Source organism: Mesocricetus auratus, unplaced genomic scaffold (assembly GCF_017639785.1).
Source record: "Mesocricetus auratus isolate SY011 unplaced genomic scaffold, BCM_Maur_2.0 Super-Scaffold_100007, whole genome shotgun sequence".
In the NCBI taxonomy this organism is placed as follows: Eukaryota; Metazoa; Chordata; class Mammalia; order Rodentia; family Cricetidae; genus Mesocricetus; species Mesocricetus auratus.
The window spans coordinates 6,992,498-7,009,579 of NW_024429191.1; the positions used below are offsets into that span (position 1 = coordinate 6,992,498).

Genomic DNA, 17,082 nt, shown 5'->3' on the forward strand with positions numbered 1-17,082 from the left:
GGACCTCGAAAATACTGGGGGAAGCCAGACATGAAGGCCTCAGATAAAGCATCCAGCATTAAAGGCACACAGGTAGAGTAGTGGTTGCAAGGAGGGGAGGGAGAGGGAGGTGGGAAGCAGTTGCTAATGGGAATGAGGTTCTAGGGGTGACATACATATTCTTCAGTTAGATGGTGGTGATGGCTGTGCAACTCTAAATATACTAAAGCCCACTGTGTATGGGCGAGCCAGTGTGGTGTGAATTACGTCTCCAAGAGTATGCTGAGCTTGGCTCAGTGGCCTGCACCAATTATCTTGTTATCAGTCAGTCAGCCGGGTCCTTCTGTGGGGAAGGAGCTGTGCAAGGGTGGGGCTTTAGCTTTAACAAGGCTCTAGGTGCTGCCCCTGGGTGAGTGTCAGCAGAAGCAGCCACTAGAGTCTCCAGTCTTGGGCGGGCCTCACGTTCCAGGACCTTTAGCCCTGCAAGTGTTATCGTTCTTTTTTCTTGGTTTTGGTTTTAGCCATTCTGGAGATAGAGCCTAGAGCTGCCTTAGTGCTTGGGCAGGCGCTCCACCCTTGGCCTGACCCTCGGCCCTCTTTTGCTTTTTATTTGGAGGCAGGATCTTACTATGTGGCCCTAGCCAGGCTTGAACTCACTGTGTAACCCTGTCAGGCCTTGAATGTGAGCTCCTCCTGCCTTTGCCTCCCAAGTAGATGGGATGACAGGCCTGTACCACCAGGCTCAGCCACATTCCAATTTAGGCAGGCCTGGGCCACTGGGACTCTCAGCTCTCCTAAGAAACGAGAATTCTGTTCAGGCAGTGGTGGTGCACACCTTTAATCCCCACTCTCAGGAGGCAGAGACAGAAACCCTGTCTTGAAAAGCCAAAAGAGAAAGGAAACCAGAATTCCCCAGCCCTGACAGCCTAGCACTGCTATGGCCTCACATCACAGCCGTTGTTCCTTTTGCCATTGTTAACCACTGTTCTGTGGCTTGACCCCATCGGCTGTTGGGGCTGCCGGAGTCCAGGGCTCCTCACTTTTGCAATGATACATAATCTGACCATTTCAGGGGAGGCAACATAGAAGGGAACCTTGCAGCCAACTCCCCAAGTGAGGTAACACCGGCTTATGTGGGCAAAAGAGGCATCTGTACCAATCACAGCATACCCTGCATGCAAATGAAGGTTCATATTTGCTCCAATCACTGCATTTTCTCTTTAATGCCAATCACGGCAGTCTTCTGATAGAATGCAAGGGAAGCGCTCCTGCTCTGGCTTGGATAGGAATAGCTGTAGGGTCATCTTGAGTTTACCAAGTTCTGTGACATCAAAAAGTCTAATGCAAAACTGTTTCAAATAGTTCTGCTGCCTTCAGGAACCATGACAGCCAGCTGTGGCTATCATGTAGTTTATTCAAGGTGTCCATGGAGTCCTCAGAACACACAGAGCTGGCATATGGGCAGTCCTGCTATGTGTCTGACCCACAGACAAACAGGACATGAGGCAGCTAGGGCAACAAGGGGGCGACAATGTCTTTGTTTGTTTATTTGCTGAACCGTGCATGTCAGTGGCATCTACAATAAGAACCCAAAGGACTATCACTAATACTCATAGTGATTTTCTTTTTACAAACGTCGGCAGTGCTTTAAGGGTCAAGTGTTCCAACTTGCCAAGTGCCACAAGAAGAGCTAGGTCCCCTCATTTATGTCTCAGTTCCAATATGGATGGCTTGAGTTAGGAGTGGAAACCAGCCAACACAAAGAGGCCAACTCCATTAAAAAAAACACACACACACACACAAACAAGAGATTCTTGCTTTGACAACATGACCAAATAGAAGCTTTAAATCCAATAGACAAAGTGAGGTCTGGTACCCTGCCTTGCTCACTGTTTGTAGTGTTAGTGGTTTTATCCTGCAGGGACAAGGCAGCTCCTGGAAGTCTTGGCTGGGTTGGCAGATCCTAGGGTGGGCCAGCCTGGGAGGCTGGAGGCTAGGGCCTTGCACTGAGCCCCACCTGCCTGCTTCTTCCGTCCACAGCATCTCCAACAAGGAACTCTCAGACCTGATTGAGCAGCTACAGAAGAATGCGGACCAGGTGGAGAGGAACATTGTGGACACCGAGGCCAAGATGCAGAGTGTGAGTGCCCAGCTCTCCCCCAGGGCCTTCTCCATCTTGGTCTTCGCCTAGTAACAACAGCCCCAGGGTCACCCACATCCAGACGTCTTTGTGGTTGCTACAAGAAGCACAGCTCTTGGCATCTAGAGAGCAGACCTGCAGTACTCTCTCAGCCTAGCTGTGGCTGAGGAGACTTATCCAGCCCAGGGCCTACAGGATGCTGAGTTCTTGCACTGCGTCTTATGTAGACTGGGGAATTCAGAGGCAAAAATGGGAGAGATAAACTGGTAACCTAGTAACACAGTAGAGGGCTTCTTTGACTTATATGGTCCTCAAGGACATAGGCAGAGCTTGCAGGCAGGGCACTCTTTCTGGGCAGAACCTTCCCCAGAGTGCAGCTTCCCTGTGGGCAGAACTTCCCATGGATGGAGCTTCCAGGTCTGGAGGAGGACTCTTAGGGGTCTAACCTGGGATAGGATCTGCACTTGTACTCAACTGAGTGATGTCTCCACTGTCTGACTCCCTCTCAAAGGGTAGGAGTGCTCACCTAGTCAGGGTGTTGCAGGTTCCAGGACCCAGCAGGAACAGCCTGGGGCTCCATAGGGACACCAGGGGCATTCTCCCTGCACCCCTCCAATGTTACAACAGTCTGCAGCCTTCTTTGCTGGGGAATGCATATCACTTTCCCATTCTTTCTCTCTTCCCTCTGCCACCTGGGACTCCAGCACTGGGGAGGAAACCAGAGCATGGGACATGCTAGCTAAGTCCTCTTCTGGCCTTCTAACTGAGGTGCACTGGGGACTAGTCAGTGACAGCTGGCTCCAGGACTGTCTAGAAGGGAGATTGCTAAACTAAACAAAGTAAGTTGAGAAGCCAGGTTGCATTTGAATTTCAGAGTACATTCTCCCTGAGTGTCAGTGGGCCCTGGTACTGTTCAGGGCTCACTTTAGTGTGGATTGTTGTTTATCTGGAATTCAAGTGTAGCCAAGAGCTGTGTTTCATTTAGCATCTTAGTCACCAGATGACGAAGAGCCAGTCCTGAGCAGTGGGGGACAGAGGGTGGGGAAGCCATGGTCTGCGAGGCCCCGCTGTTGTCTCCAGCCTCTGTTGTGGCTGCTCCTGCTTCTACAACCACTTCTGACAGACAAGGTGTGCAATCCCAGGGCCAGTCTACAGACAGCCAGAGTGTCCAGAGGATAGGCTGGGGGTGGCAGGTGGCAAGAAGGGACACTGGGGTCAGGGATCCAGGGGGTTAGATCTAGCCCAGTATGGCCCTGCAGGGACTCAGGAATGGGGTCATCTTTTCCCTGCCTGGGATCCTGGAGCACTCCTTCCCAACCTCTATCCCCTAGCACTCAGAATGCCTGTCCCCTCCCAACACGCCTCTATGATTTTTTTTCTGCTGTCCCCTCTCCTGGTGCCCTGCAATGATGTTTTGTTCGTTTCTTTCATAAATGAAAATCATCTTATTGGGCTGTGTCTGTTTTTCCTCACAACCAGCATAGTGTAAGCTCATTACCATTTTAGGACAGATAAACAATATGATGAGGGACATTAAAGTCCCATAGAATCTACCGGCAGAGGTAGCCAACCTTCTTTTTCTGTCTGTCTGTCTGTCTCTGTCTCTGTCTCTCTCTCTCATGTGTGTGTGTCTGTGTGTGTAGGGGTGCATGTTCAGGCTTCCCCTAGGCTTTGCGGGAGGAATGACTCAAGCTCAAAGTAGCTGTCTGCCTGTGCATGTGTACGTAGTGCTAGAGATGGCCCCGGGACAGGGGACCATGGCCCTGAGCAACGCCCCAGCCCTGAGCTGCTTCTTTTTTTTTTAATATCATTTTTAACATTTATTTATTTATTTAATTAATTATGTATACAGCATATGTCTGCATACCTGCAGGCCAGAATTGGGCACCAAATCTCATTACAGATGGTTGTGAGCCACCATGTGGTTGCTGGGAATTGAACTCAGGACCTCTGGAAGAGCAGGCAGTGCTCTTATCCTCTGAGCCATCTCTCCAGCCCCGCCCTGAGCTGCTTCTTAACTTCAACAGAACAAACTTAAAAAGACAGCAGACACTTTTTGGTATTTATTAATTTATTTATTTTAGAGATGGTGTTTCTCTGTGTGGTCCTGTCTGTCCTGGAACTCGCTCTGTAGACCAGATTGGCCTTGAACTCAGAGATCGCCTGCCTCTGCCCCCTGAGTGCTGGCACTAAAGGCACCAGAGCCACGCCGGTTCTTGAAGAGTGTACGAGCCAAACCACCTCCTTCCTCTGACCGTTCCTTTCTTCCCCCCCTTCCTTCCTCCCTCTCTTGTTTGCAGAAGGCATCATTATTCGTTTTGACCCCTGCTTTCCCTTCCCTAGCCCTGCCCCAGTCATTCCCCTACTCTGTCTTTGTGGTGCACGACCTGCATATTCCCGTGACAGAGCTGTCCAGTGAGGAGTCCTGTGTGTAGATGTTTGCTGCTGCAGACAAGCCTGAAGGAGGGAGCAGTGTCCCTTCGTAGTTCCTCCTCCAAAACTGTTCCGGTGCCTGCACGGGACCACCCCGCCCTCCCACCTGTCCACCAGTGAGCCTGACATGCACTGGCCCTCTGATCTGAAGGACCGTTTTGTCAGGGTATAACTCACAGAGAGAGCCCAGAAGTGGCTTCCATTTATGAATTCACCCCTGTGGATCTGCTTTGGTGGACAGTCACCTAGGCAGGATAGAATACCCAGATAGGAATTTTCTAGAAAGCCTTTGGTGCTCACCCCCTGGAGGCAACCGTTCCTTAACTCCTCTCACTCACTCCTGGTCCATTCGTTTGACTGCCTTGAGCCCTCAGCCCCCCACCCAGTCCCCTGAGGAGGTCTCCTCATCTCTGCCAGATGTGTTCCACCCATATCATCTGTGGGACTCAGTAATGATTAACAGACTTTCTTTCTGATGAATTAATCTTTGACACTGGGGTGCCCAGGGTGGCCTTGGGTCTGTCAGTGATTGAGAGGATGAAACTCCACCCAGGCCAGGAAGCATGTGGTGTTGCCTGCCCCAGTCTGGTGTAGCCCAGGCTGACTTTGAAGTGACTATGGAGCTGAGTTTGGCTCTTTCTCCTCTCCTCCCCACCTTTGTTTGTTTGTGGGTTTTTTTTTTTTTTAAAACCATGACACATGTCCGAAGATCACAAGACAACTTGTAGGAGTTGGTCCTCTCTGTCTCCTGTGCAGGTCCTGGCATGAACGCAGTTCATCAGGCCAGGTGGCAGATGCCCTACCCACTGAACAACCCTATCAACTCCCTTTGTTAGTTTATTTTTTGTTTTTATAGATTTATTTGTTTTTGTTGTATGTGTCTGCATTTATGTCTGTGCATCATATTCATGTCTGGCTCCCGTGGAGGCCTGAAGAGAGCTTTGATCCCTTGGACCTGGAGTTCCAGGTGCCTGTGAGCAGCTGTTTGGGTGCTGGGAACTGACCCCAGGTCCTCTACAAGAGCACCACAGAGCTATCTCTCCAACCCCATTTCCCTTTGTTATTGTTGTTTTTTTTTTTTTAAATAAGGTCTTACTATAAAGGGTTGGCTGACTCAAATTTGATTCTCCTGCCTCATCCTCTCTGTTGCTGAGATCACATTCATGCACCACCACACCCTGTCTTCTCACTTTAAAAAGTGATGTCTGCTCAGCACCTTACAAGATCCGCGTGGTCTGTGGGTGCCATCCGGTATTCGTAAGACCTCTGTAGAGCAGAGTGATGGCCAGTGCCAGTGGACTCTGCCGTTTCTTTTTATGTTCTTCCCTAGTCCTGTGACGGGCAGCGGCCCTTCTTCTGCCTCTTGCCCTTGAGTCTGCCTTTTGGGGAGTTTTCACCTTAGTGGAACTCCATACCCCTGGCCACCATCTGTTTCCTCCGGTCTCGTCTCCCTGGTGGGATTACCTTTCCACTGAGTTGCGCCCGAGCCTGCTTTCTCTCTTCTGGGTTTTGTGGCACTGAGACAGAATGTAGCCCTTGCACCTGCTAGGCAAGCACCCACACACTGAACTGCTTCCCAGCCTCAACTTCCTTCTTCTGAAGCCAGGTGGGGATGGGGACCCCAAAGCCGACCAGCAGGAGGCCATGCTGCTGTGGGCGCCCCAGGATTGCCTGTCCTGCCTTCGGCCCACTCGCTGCCATCCTTATCTCCTCTACTGCACTCTGAGACCCTTGGGGATTCATCCCTGGATGCCAGCTTGGTGCTAAAACACCGGCAGGCTTCATGGCTGCTGGAGTAGACAGACTGTATTTAGATACACTGTCCTGGGGCTGGAGAGATGGCTTAGTGGTTAAGAGCACTTGCCATTCATTTGGAGGACCAGATTGGTACCCAGCACCCATGTTGAGCAGTTCACAACTGCCTGTAAATCTAGCTCCAAGGGATTGGACACCCTCTACTGGCCTCTGTATGTACCAAACATGTGCGCGCGCACACATACATAGAAAATACAAAATAATTCCTTTAAAAAAGACAGAACTCCCCCATCTTGTCAACTAGCTGTGTTCTCTAAACAGAGATTCTAGACTCACAGAGAAGCTATCAACTCTAAGTAAGTATCTACCACCCACTCTTCCTTCCGGCACCACTGTGGCCAGGCCAGCACAGACCAGCTCACCCATATCACCTTTGCTGTCGCACACTACCCCCATTCCAACTCACACCCTAATGCTGACACCCTGCTGCATGGCTCCTGGGCCGTGTGATTGGCTCTTCCTCGGAGTCCTGTGCTCTGGGTCCACAGGTCATGTGAACAGCCCTCACTCTGCTCTGGTGATCCTCTTACCCTTGCCTCTAGCCAAGTAGCCTCTTACTGGTGCCTCGATCATGGCTTGCTCTCAGTCTTTCCTCAGGACCTTTGTACAGGCTGTTCCCTCTGCCTAGAACACCTCCCTTCTGCCCTTTATCCTAGATTATGTCCGTGCCTCAGAGGGTCTTTCCTGAGCTGGAGCTAAAGTGGGTCCCCTCGTCCCCTCTCTGGTGCCTGTGAGGTTTCTGTCACCTTGCCTTGCAGGGCATCTCCCAGCTTGGGCTATGAACACCAGAAAGGCAAGAGCCCCGCCCAGGTACCAGTGGGACCATTCACCCCTGTGTCTCAGTGCCCAGCTGTGTTTGCTGAGTGACAGTCTGGACAAAGCCAGAGGAGCCCCCGGCTGGCCCTGCCCTCCAGGCCCTGTGGTATCCACTATTATCCTTTCTTTTCCTTCTCAGGACTTGGCCCGGCTGCAAGAGGGGCAGCCCCCTGAGCACCGGGACGTGGCCCTCCAGAAGGTGTCTGATTCGGAGAAGCTGCTATACGTGCTGGAGGCAGATGCGGCCATCGCCAAGCACATGAAGCACCCACAGGGGGACATGATCGCTGAGGAGTAAGTCTCCTCTGTGTGGTCCCCAGGGACATGCTGGCATGGAGTCCAGGAAGTAGGGCTGGCGCTCTCCAGCTCTGAGGACCAGTCTCAGCTGTAGGGTGCACACAGCACTGATGGACAACAAACGTGTACCAGAGGCCGTACGTCATACTGATGACAAGACCTTAGCTAGGGACTGGGGCTTGGGGAGTTGATGTGCCCGCCCACTGCTTCAGGACTCCATGGTCTTTGTGTCTCCTGAGCTTATGGCCCACACAGCATCCACTCTACAGAGTCAGGGGTCTTTCCATGCCCGTGTCCCCTGTGTGACACACCCCTGCCTGTGCCTGTGCGAGGCATGTGCTCTGGTGAGCAGTGGTTTTGCCTGTTTCTTCCAAAACCTTCTATCATAGCCTTCAGAAAACAGAGAGGGAAGGTTGGGGAACAGCATGATTCAGAAGTAATCTGGTGCTCAGGGCCACTGTCCCCCTCTCCAGGTCACTGATCTGAAGCCCAAGCCAAGAAGGCCCCTCTAGGGCTTACGTAGTGATCATTTGGGCAAGTCCCACTAATACGGTAGCTTGTCCCCCCCCCACAGCATCCGCCAGCTGAAAGAGCGTGTGAGCAACCTGCGGGGAAAACACAAGCAGATGTACAGCCTGGCGGTGAAGGAGGCAGACCCCAAGGTCAACTGGGCTGTGCTGGTGGAGGAGAAGCTGGTACGGCCTGGGCGGGGTCATCCCAGCACCCTGGCCCTGTTGAGTGGGGGCCACCATTATGCAGTCTCCTGAAACTGCATAAGGAGAGGAGCAGGGCTCAGAGAAGGCCAGTGCCCAGCCTGGAGTCACACAGTCAGACCTCGTTCCCCACCAGCTATGTCCCTCATGCCCAGCACGCTGGTGTCCTCGCAGGACTACGTGGGCAGATTGGAGAAGCTTGTGGCAGCCACAGCTGAGTGTCTTTGTGGCGCGTCTTAGCAACTGTTAGTAGTGGGACCCTGGGAAAGGGACTCCCCTTGACCTGTTTTCCTGTAAAATGAACACAGCGACCAGGGTCCCACAGGTCACTGTGGATTAAGGAATGGACATCAGCAGTGGTCCAGATAGATGCCTGCCACCACGCACTCCAGAAGAAGTGAAGGGAGAGGCATTCGCCCGGCTGGGGCCAACAGCTCAGGCTCCTGCGGGCTTGCTTTAGTCTGCCCTCAGCCCACATCTTCCTGGTGTCTCTCCACCTACCCAGGATAAGCTGAGCAGCCAGGGCTTTGGGACTGACCTTCCTCTGGTGGACAGCCAGGTGGAGCAACACAACATCTTCCACAACGAAGTCAAAGCCATTGGGCCCCACCTGGCCAAGGACAAGGACAAGGTGTGTATGCGGTGGAGTCTTGGAGGTGGGGGGGTGGAGGGGTACACTTGATCTAACCTCATTCATTGGCTCTACCCACAGGAGCAGAACAGTGAACTCCAAGCAAAGTATCAGAAGTTGCTGGTGAGAAGCCCCGGGAGATGGGAGAGGCCTGGGGAGAAGGTTGGGGCGGATTTTTGGCTGGGGGCTTGAGACACCATGACCTTCTAAAGGTTACACTGTACTCCAGTGTCACCATAGCAGTCTGTGAGGTGCTAGGAATGGAAGCCAGGGCCATGCAGTCTATGTGAGCACTCTACCAACAGAGATCCATTAAGCCCTACTTGATTCTTTACATTGCTACATGCAAGTGGACGCCATGCACCTTCTAGAGCATGGTCTAGGCATGTGTATGCACATGTGCCTGCGTGTATGAATGTGTGCATATTTGTCATTGTTCTTTATTTTTTTTAGTCTTGTTTTGTTTTTGAGACAAGGTTGGTTTTTGTTTGTTTTGTTTCTGTATAGTCCTGGTTGTTTTAGAACTCACTAGAAGACCAGATCGGCCTTGAACTCAGAGATCCGCCTGCCTCTGCCTCCCGAGTGCTGGGATTAAAGGCGTGCGCCACCACTGCCGGGCATCATTGTGCTTATTTTACAGGATGAATCGCAGGCCTCCCAGCCTTCCCTAACCCTTCTTCACCCTCAGAGGCTTCCGATGCTCCTCTGAACATAAACATACAGCCCTGAGGTGTAGCTTGGTGTGTAGAGTGCTCGCCTAGCAGGCGCAAAGTCCTGGGCTGCATCCCCAGCACCAAATGAAGTCAGGCATGGTGCTGCACACCTGTCATCCTAGCACTTGAAAGAAGAGGCAGGAGGATCAGGAGTTAGGGTCATCCTCAGCTACACAGCAAGTGTGAGGCCAGCCTAAGCTACTTGAGACCCTGTCTCAAGTGAGTAAATAAATGATAAAAAAGCAAATGTAGAAGATATGACCGCTGTTTACTGAATGCCACCTACATGCCAGTCCCCATGCCCTATGTGTGAGCACTTTATAGATGGCAGCCTGAAGCTTCATGGAGACATCAATCCCAAGGAAATTTCTCCTTTGTTCAGTGTTGTGTCCCAGTGATATGTCCCCAAACCATGCTGCACATCTACTTAGTGTTCCATAAACACTGTGAAAAGTGTTTCAGAGGATCGGGTGATTCATCCAAAGGGCCCGCCTGGCTGGGAAATGGCGGAGCTGGGCCCCCAGAAGAGGTGGGTCCCGGTGCTGTCTTCACCTCATGCTCGTCCCGCAGGCAGCGTCACAGGCGCGGCAGCAGCACCTGAGCTCATTGCAGGACTACATGCAGCGCTGCACCAACGAGCTGTACTGGCTGGACCAGCAGGCCAAGGGCCGCATGCAATATGACTGGAGCGACCGCAACCTCGACTACCCCAGTCGCCGGCGCCAGTATGAGGTGGGCACAAGGCCAGGCGCAGTTGTGGTGTGGGACACAGGGCTGCCGAGCCAGGTGCTGACCCCACCTGCTTCCTGGTAGAATTTCATCAACCGGAACCTGGAGGCCAAAGAAGAAAGAATCAACAAACTGCACACCGAGGGCGATCAACTGCTGGCGGCTGAGCACCCGGGAAGGAACTCCATTGAGGTGTGTGCGCCCAAGGAGGCGGTGCTCGCTCTAGGGGTGCCTCCGCTGGGGCTGGGGGCTCCTGGCTGCACCCCATGACCATTGAGCCACCTGTCTTGTCACACACACACACACACACACACACACACACACACACACACACACGTTGCCCTGGTCATCTCCCAAACTCTGCCTGTACTGCTGACTTTTGCTTGGATGTAGCCCTGGTTTGTTTTTGGAGGCTGCCATGCAGACTGTCACATGGGATGGCACATGTGCTCACAGATCCCGAGGCTGACCTGTGAGCCCCCGACGTGGCCAGTGCTGCCCTCCTCAGAGGCTCCCCCATCTCTTCCATCCGTGGCTGCTCCTCTCATCTTCATTTGGGAGCTGGACCTCTCCTATCTCCACCGACAACTTCTCCTTGCTTTTTCTTCTGCCTGTCTGTGTCGTTTCTTCCTTTTTTCTGTCGGGACAGTCTCCCTGTGTAGCCCAGGCTGGCCTCAAACTTACTCTCCCTGTGTCTCTGTCTGTCTGTCTCCTCTCCTCTCCCTTCCTCTCTCTCACCTCACTGTGTAGCCCTGGCTAATCTCAGATCCACAGAGATCCACCTGCCTCTGCCTCCCAAGTGCTAGGATTAAAGGTGTGGGTCACATGCCTAGCTTGGGCTGTAACTGTAGATGCTCTTGCCTTACCCTCCCGAGTCCTGACCACCATACAAGCTGTTTCCCCTCCTTTTAAAGGACCTAATTCCGCCATGATTTCACCTTGCAATCTTCATTCAGCCTAGTCTTTACCCTGTTTCCAAGTGGTCCAGGTGGAGAGAGCCTGGGGTCGCTCAACCCGCTCTGGGCAACCACCCATAGAAGCTTTGTTCTTCACCAGTGCTGGGGACAGGACCCCAGGCCTTGAACATGCTGGGCCAGCATTCTCTTACTGAACTTATTCTTAGTCCATTACGGAACTAAGTTAAAACTGAGTTTCATGTAGCCCAGGCTAGCCATGAACTTACTGTATAGCAAGGATAGCAAGATGACCTTGAACTTCTGATCCTCCTGCTTCTGCCTCTCCAGTACTGGGATTACAGGTGTGTGCTACCATCCCGTGTTTACGTGCTTCTGGGCTGTGCATGCTGGGCAGTACTCTATGATGGAGCTGCAGCCCTCTTTGTGGGGATTTGCTAAAGGCGCCATTTGGGTAGACACAGCCCCCAACTTGGTTGTACATGATATGATAACCCTCCTTTGGCTTCTCAGTATGTCCCCCTGTCTTTGTCCCATCTGGATATGAGCTGGCTACCTGAGGGGGCTTCACCTGGGAGGGAGCCCCCCTTTTTCTACCCTCCCCACCTGATTCCCAGCAGTCTCTCTCGGCGTCCCAGACACCTGGGCCCCTGTAATAGGTCTCTCATCTCCCCGGCAGGCGCACATGGAGGCCGTGCATGCGGAGTGGAAGGAGTACCTGAACCTCCTCATCTGTGAGGAGAGCCACCTGAAGTACATGGAGGACTACCACCAGGTACCTGCCTGGCTCCAGGCACAGGAGGGGTTCGGGGTTTCTGGGTGCATGCAGGGCCTCTTGAATACATGTGGAGGTCTGAGAGTAGCGTTCCAGGAGTGAGTTCTTGTCCCTCCATCGTGGGATCAGAGAACTGAACTCAGGGCATTGTGCCAATGCCGTGAGCATTTTTACCTGCCAACTGATCTCACTAGACCAAGGTTTTGATTTTTTGACATAGGACCCCACTTAGCCCAGGCTAACCATTCTCTATGTAATAAAGGATGAACTTGATTCTCAATCCTCCTGCCTCCACTCCACATGTTGGGTTTAATTTTGCTGGGTTACATAAAACATAAAACTTGCCATTTTAGTCCCCTTTCATGAAAACTAACATTTCTACCCCCACCTTTCCAGACAAGTTCTCAATATATAGCCCAGACTGTCCTTGAATCCAAACTCTCAGCAATTCTCCTGCATCAGCCTCTTGAGCTGCTACTTTACTATTTGTTACATCACAACACAGGGCAACCTTGCCCTCTGTTTCCTCAACTTTCTCATCAGCCAAAACTAGAAACTGAGTACCCAGTACCCCCCTTCCTTCCCCAAGCCCCTGATGACCTCTGACCCACTCCCTGTCCCTGGATTTGCCCGGTATTGTCAAGAGTGGGCATAAGAGACACAGGGATCGACCGGGCGCTGGTGGCGCACGCCTTTAATCCCAGCACTCGGGAGGCAGAGGCAGGCGGGTCTCTGTGAGTTCGAGGCCGGGCTGGACCGACAGCCTCCAAAACAATACATAGAAACCCTGTCTCGTAAAAGCAAAGAGAGAGAGAGAGAGAGAGAGAGAGAGAGAGAGAGAGAGAGAGAGAGAGAGAGAGAGAGAGAGAGAGAGAGAGAGAGAGACAGGGATCATGTCTCTTGTCCTTGTGTGTGTCTGGCTTTCCTCACTGAGCACGATGTCCTGGCACTCACCTCTGTAGAGCACGTTTCTGCACTTCCTTCCTTCTTATGGCCAAGCAGCTGCCTCTTGTCTGGGTGGGCATCTGTTTACATACCCATCTATCCATAGAAATTGGCATTTTCGTGGGACTGTGTGTTTCTAATGAGAGCTGTAGGTGATGGTCATAGTGTAGGGTCTTCCTCACATTTCCCCAGTACTAGGGATTGAACCCAGGACCTCACTTGCCAGGCAAGGGCTCTGTCTCTGAGCTATGTCCCCAGCTTCCCTTTTGGAGACAGTATTACTAAGCGGCGAACTTGAACTCACTGTAGCCCAGGAAAACCTGAACTTGTAATCCTCCTGCCTCAGCCTCCTGAGTGGCTAGGATAACAGTGCCACCAAGTCTGTTTGATTTGCAGTTTTAAGATTGGAACTTGACCTCAGGGGACACTGCATGACTCTTGGTGGAATGTCTGAGCCACATGAGATGTCCCAAAGGTCCAAAAGTCCCACTCAAGGAAGCAGTCCAAGTGCCCAGTCCAGGGGACAGCTAAAAATAAATGAGTCAAGAGTTGATAGACTGAAGAATGGGCAAGGGAACTTTCTAACAAGAAGAGGAGGTATCTAGCCAGGTTTAGAATTAAAGTATGATTAGGTGCTGCTTAACAGTGCAGATAGTTGTTTCTGGGAAATGCACGGTTGGGTGGTTTTGTAAGGGTGCAAGCCCATGGAGTATACTAACACCAATGTTTTCACTGGGTCAGATGTTTGTAAGGTACCTGTCATGTGAAGGGCCCTCACCTGAAGGTTTAATGTGACTGTAGTGTTCCTGGGACACAGAGAGAAACCTGAACTTACTAGTATCTAAAGGAACACAATACAGAAATGGAGTGTTGGGGAGTCAGCTTCTTTCTGAGACCCTGGGGAGTCAAGCTGAAGAGGGAGTGTCCTATGGCTCAGACAGGTCACATCTTAGGTGTAGGGTGAGTGGGAGGCCCAGGCCCACCTAGAGGGTAAGCATGAAGCCGCAGCCGGAAGTCGAGGTGCTTGTGGTAGCTTCCCATCTGTGATGGTACCCTTGGGTTCCCCCAGTTTCACAAAGACATGAAGGATGCTCAGGAGCTGCTGCACAAGGTGGACTCGGACTTGAACCACAAATACAACCCTGACTTCAAGGACCGGTATCAGATAGAGCTGCTGCTTCGGGAGCTGGAAGTGAGTGACAGCGTGAAGGGGTCCCCTCGCCTCCCCTCCCCTGGACCTGTGCAGACCTATTCCATGCCTGCCCTACCCTCCTCCTCCTCCTCTGGGGCATGGAAGCTGGCCTTACCTGGCCCTGCTGCTCTTACAGGACCAGGAGAAGGCTCTGGACAAGTATGAGGATGTGGTGCGGGGGCTACAGAGGCGAGGACAGCAAGTGGTGCCGCTCAAGTACCGCCGAGAGACGCCGCTCAAGCCCATCCCTGTGGAGGCCCTCTGCGACTTTGAGGGTGACCAGGTCGGTCAGTGCCGGGAACCCTGGGCAGCCTGGGAGTGGCGAGGCCTGGGGTCACCCACGGCTGTCACTCTCTGTGCACACTTTCACCTGGGGATAGCTATGCTCCCCCATGCCCCTTCCCTGCCCACACTGCCCTGTCTTCATCTTACCAGTTAAACCACCCTAGCCATTCTAGCTAAAGTCCTGGGGCCCCTCACTGGCCCACGTTGGAATGTGAGCCACCTCTAACCTCCCGCTGTGGCTGGCGAATACCAGCTTTTCATTGGCCAGGCCTCAACCATATGTCCATCGGGAGACTGGAATATAGAAGAGGTGGTTCCAAAAAGTGAAATTGAGGGGCTGGGGATGTAGCTCAGTGAGTGGAACACTGATCTAGCATGCACGAAACCCTGGAGTTCAATCCTCTGCATTGCAGAAACCAGGCATGGATGATGTACACACGTGTAAGCTCAGCACTCTGGGAGTAGAGGCAGGGGGACCCTAAGTTCAAAGTATCCTCAGCTGCATAGCGGGTTTGAAGCTAGCCAAGGTTACATGAGACCTTGTCACAAAAACAAACAAAACTGAGGTTGAAATAGAGATTGGTGCTAAACTGGGAGTCAACAGTGCTCCCTTTTACTGGCTCCATGTCACTCTGTGGCCTGAGTAAGAGGTGGGTTAAGACTCTCTATGTCAGCCGGGCGTTGGTGGCGCACGCCTTTAATCCCAGCACTCGGGAGGCAGAGGCAGGCGGATCTCTGTGAGTTCGAGGCTAGCCTGGTCTACAAAGTGAGTTCCAGGACAGCCTCCAAAGCTACAGAGAAACCCTGTCTCAAAAAAAAAAAAAAAAACCAAAAAAAAAAAAAAAGACTCCCTATGTCTAAGAGTTAAGAGGCAGGCGGAGACTGAGGTGAATGGTAACTGCTGGGTCCATCCCCACCAGGGCCTGATCTCTCGGGGCTATAGCTACACACTGCAGAAGAATAATGGGGAGAGCTGGGAGCTGACAGACAGCACTGGGAAGAGGCTGAGTGCACCTGCTGTCTGCTTCATCATTCCACCCACTGACCCCGAGGCCTTGGCTTTTGCTGACAGGTATAGGAGGGCACGATGGTGGACCTACACCTGGGCTCCACAGGTTTCTTCTGTTGCAACCCTAGGCATTCTCAGTGTCTAGTAGGGTGTGACTTATATCTTGTTTTATCTTTGGCACAGTGATTGTGCCTTAATCTGCTATTTCAGCCAGCAATTGTTGACTCCGCAGTTACCAGCCAGCTTCTCTGGCAGCGACCCAGCCGCTCAGGCCATAACCTGGTGGGAATTCTGTTCCCGCAGGCACCAGTTATGTCACTGCCATAAAAGTAGCTTTAACTAAATCGCTATCATTCTATTTATAAATAAGACTGGAGATTCAAAGGCTGGGGTGAAAACCTACTAGCTCAGAGAGGTTGAGTAGCAACTAGCTAACCTTCTCTCCTTGCTGTCATCTCCAAAAGAGAGTACTCTCCTGTTCCACCAGAATAAAAAGAGCCACTCAAAATCCTTCCCTACCACTTCCTGTGTCTATCTCTCCGAGATGTCCTCTTGTGCTCTATGATTATTTTCTGTCAAACAGTTGCTAACTCAGACTCCTGACCCAAGGTTAATTTTATTTAATTACTGCAAATGCAAACTAGGGGTTCACAGTGTGATCGAATATCCCCCAGTAATACCTCTCATTTTGGCCTCCCTTAAAGGCTGCAGGAATACTGGCAGCTCAGGCTGGCTTGCTGAACTGTATGTCTGGCTGAGGGCCAGTAAAGCAAGCATTTTCTCTTAGTACCTTTAGGCCTTTGCAAGTCTTCAACATCCTGCCTGTAGCGCCTGTGTGCTGCCTCTCCGATTCCGGCCCACACTTCCTGTTTTCAAGCTCTTTTCAACACTTCTTTTGCTGAGATCTGTGTTTTGGCCTTGCTGGGCCCTGGCTTCTTGATGACAGTATCTGGTGACAAGTCATTCAGTCACTTGAGAATTCCTTGCTCAATGAGTAGACTCAAGGGAATGCCTTTATTTATTCGTCTCCCAGACATTTGTCAAGCACCTACTGTGCACTGGCCCCTTAGAGGTCACATGTTAGAGAACGCTGGTGAACAGGTGGTTTAGGTAGAAGGGGCTGGCAATGAAGGGTGAAGGAGGGGGAAAGGACAAAGGCAGATGAGATCCTTCCCGAACCTTGTTGCGGTGGCTCACAGGAGACTTTTATTATTTACTGGGGGAAGGGGAGCATGCGCATGTATGGAGGTGAGAGGACATCCTGATAGCGTTGGCTCCCTCTTTCCACCATGTGGGTTCTGGGGATCAAACTCAGGTCATCTGGGCTTGGTGGCAAGTATCTTTACCCACTGAGCCATCCTGTTGCCCCACATAGTACTTTTGACTTTTTAAAACCCTCCAGGGAGCTCCTTGGCTCGCATGGGCTGTTATTCAACCCAGGCTAGGGACCTGGAAAGAGGGTGGTGTGAGGCCTAGGTCCCCAGTACGATTTTGTTTTCACAGCCTGGGCAGCCAGTACCGGAGTGTGCGGCAGAAGGCCGCTGGAAGCAAGCATGCACTCCAGCAACGGCATGAGGTGCTGAGGACAGAGAACCCTGGAGGTGAGTACCAGGGCTTCCTGCAAAGGGCTGCATGGGTGACAGGCATCTCCTGGAGGAATGAGGGAGGGAGGCCAGGCCAGCCCAGGGTCCCAGCT

General features: G+C 52.1%; 2 protein-coding genes across 5 annotated transcripts in view; one reads left to right on the forward strand and one right to left on the reverse strand.

Annotated features, from left to right (window-relative positions):
• Nucleotides 1–17,082, forward strand: part of Ppl (periplakin) — a 49,856-nt gene that overhangs the window by 20,019 nt on the left and 12,755 nt on the right. For both annotated transcript variants that reach the window (XM_040748122.1, XM_040748123.1), the window contains exons 2-13: nt 2,020–2,119; nt 7,323–7,477; nt 8,055–8,175; nt 8,699–8,824; nt 8,906–8,947; nt 10,108–10,269; nt 10,351–10,458; nt 11,860–11,955; nt 13,970–14,092; nt 14,229–14,375; nt 15,298–15,449; nt 16,890–16,987. In XM_040748122.1, coding sequence (XP_040604056.1) covers nt 2,020–2,119; nt 7,323–7,477; nt 8,055–8,175; nt 8,699–8,824; nt 8,906–8,947; nt 10,108–10,269; nt 10,351–10,458; nt 11,860–11,955; nt 13,970–14,092; nt 14,229–14,375; nt 15,298–15,449; nt 16,890–16,987 — 1,430 coding nt within the window. The remainder of the gene's footprint in view (nt 1–2,019; nt 2,120–7,322; nt 7,478–8,054; nt 8,176–8,698; nt 8,825–8,905; nt 8,948–10,107; nt 10,270–10,350; nt 10,459–11,859; nt 11,956–13,969; nt 14,093–14,228; nt 14,376–15,297; nt 15,450–16,889; nt 16,988–17,082) is intronic.
• Nucleotides 9,787–17,082, reverse strand: part of Ubn1 (ubinuclein 1) — a 55,478-nt gene continuing 48,182 nt past the window's right edge. For all 3 annotated transcript variants that reach the window (XR_005878107.1, XR_005878106.1, XM_040748127.1), the window contains one exon: nt 9,787–10,368. The gene's annotated coding sequence lies outside the window, so the exon portion shown is untranslated. The remainder of the gene's footprint in view (nt 10,369–17,082) is intronic.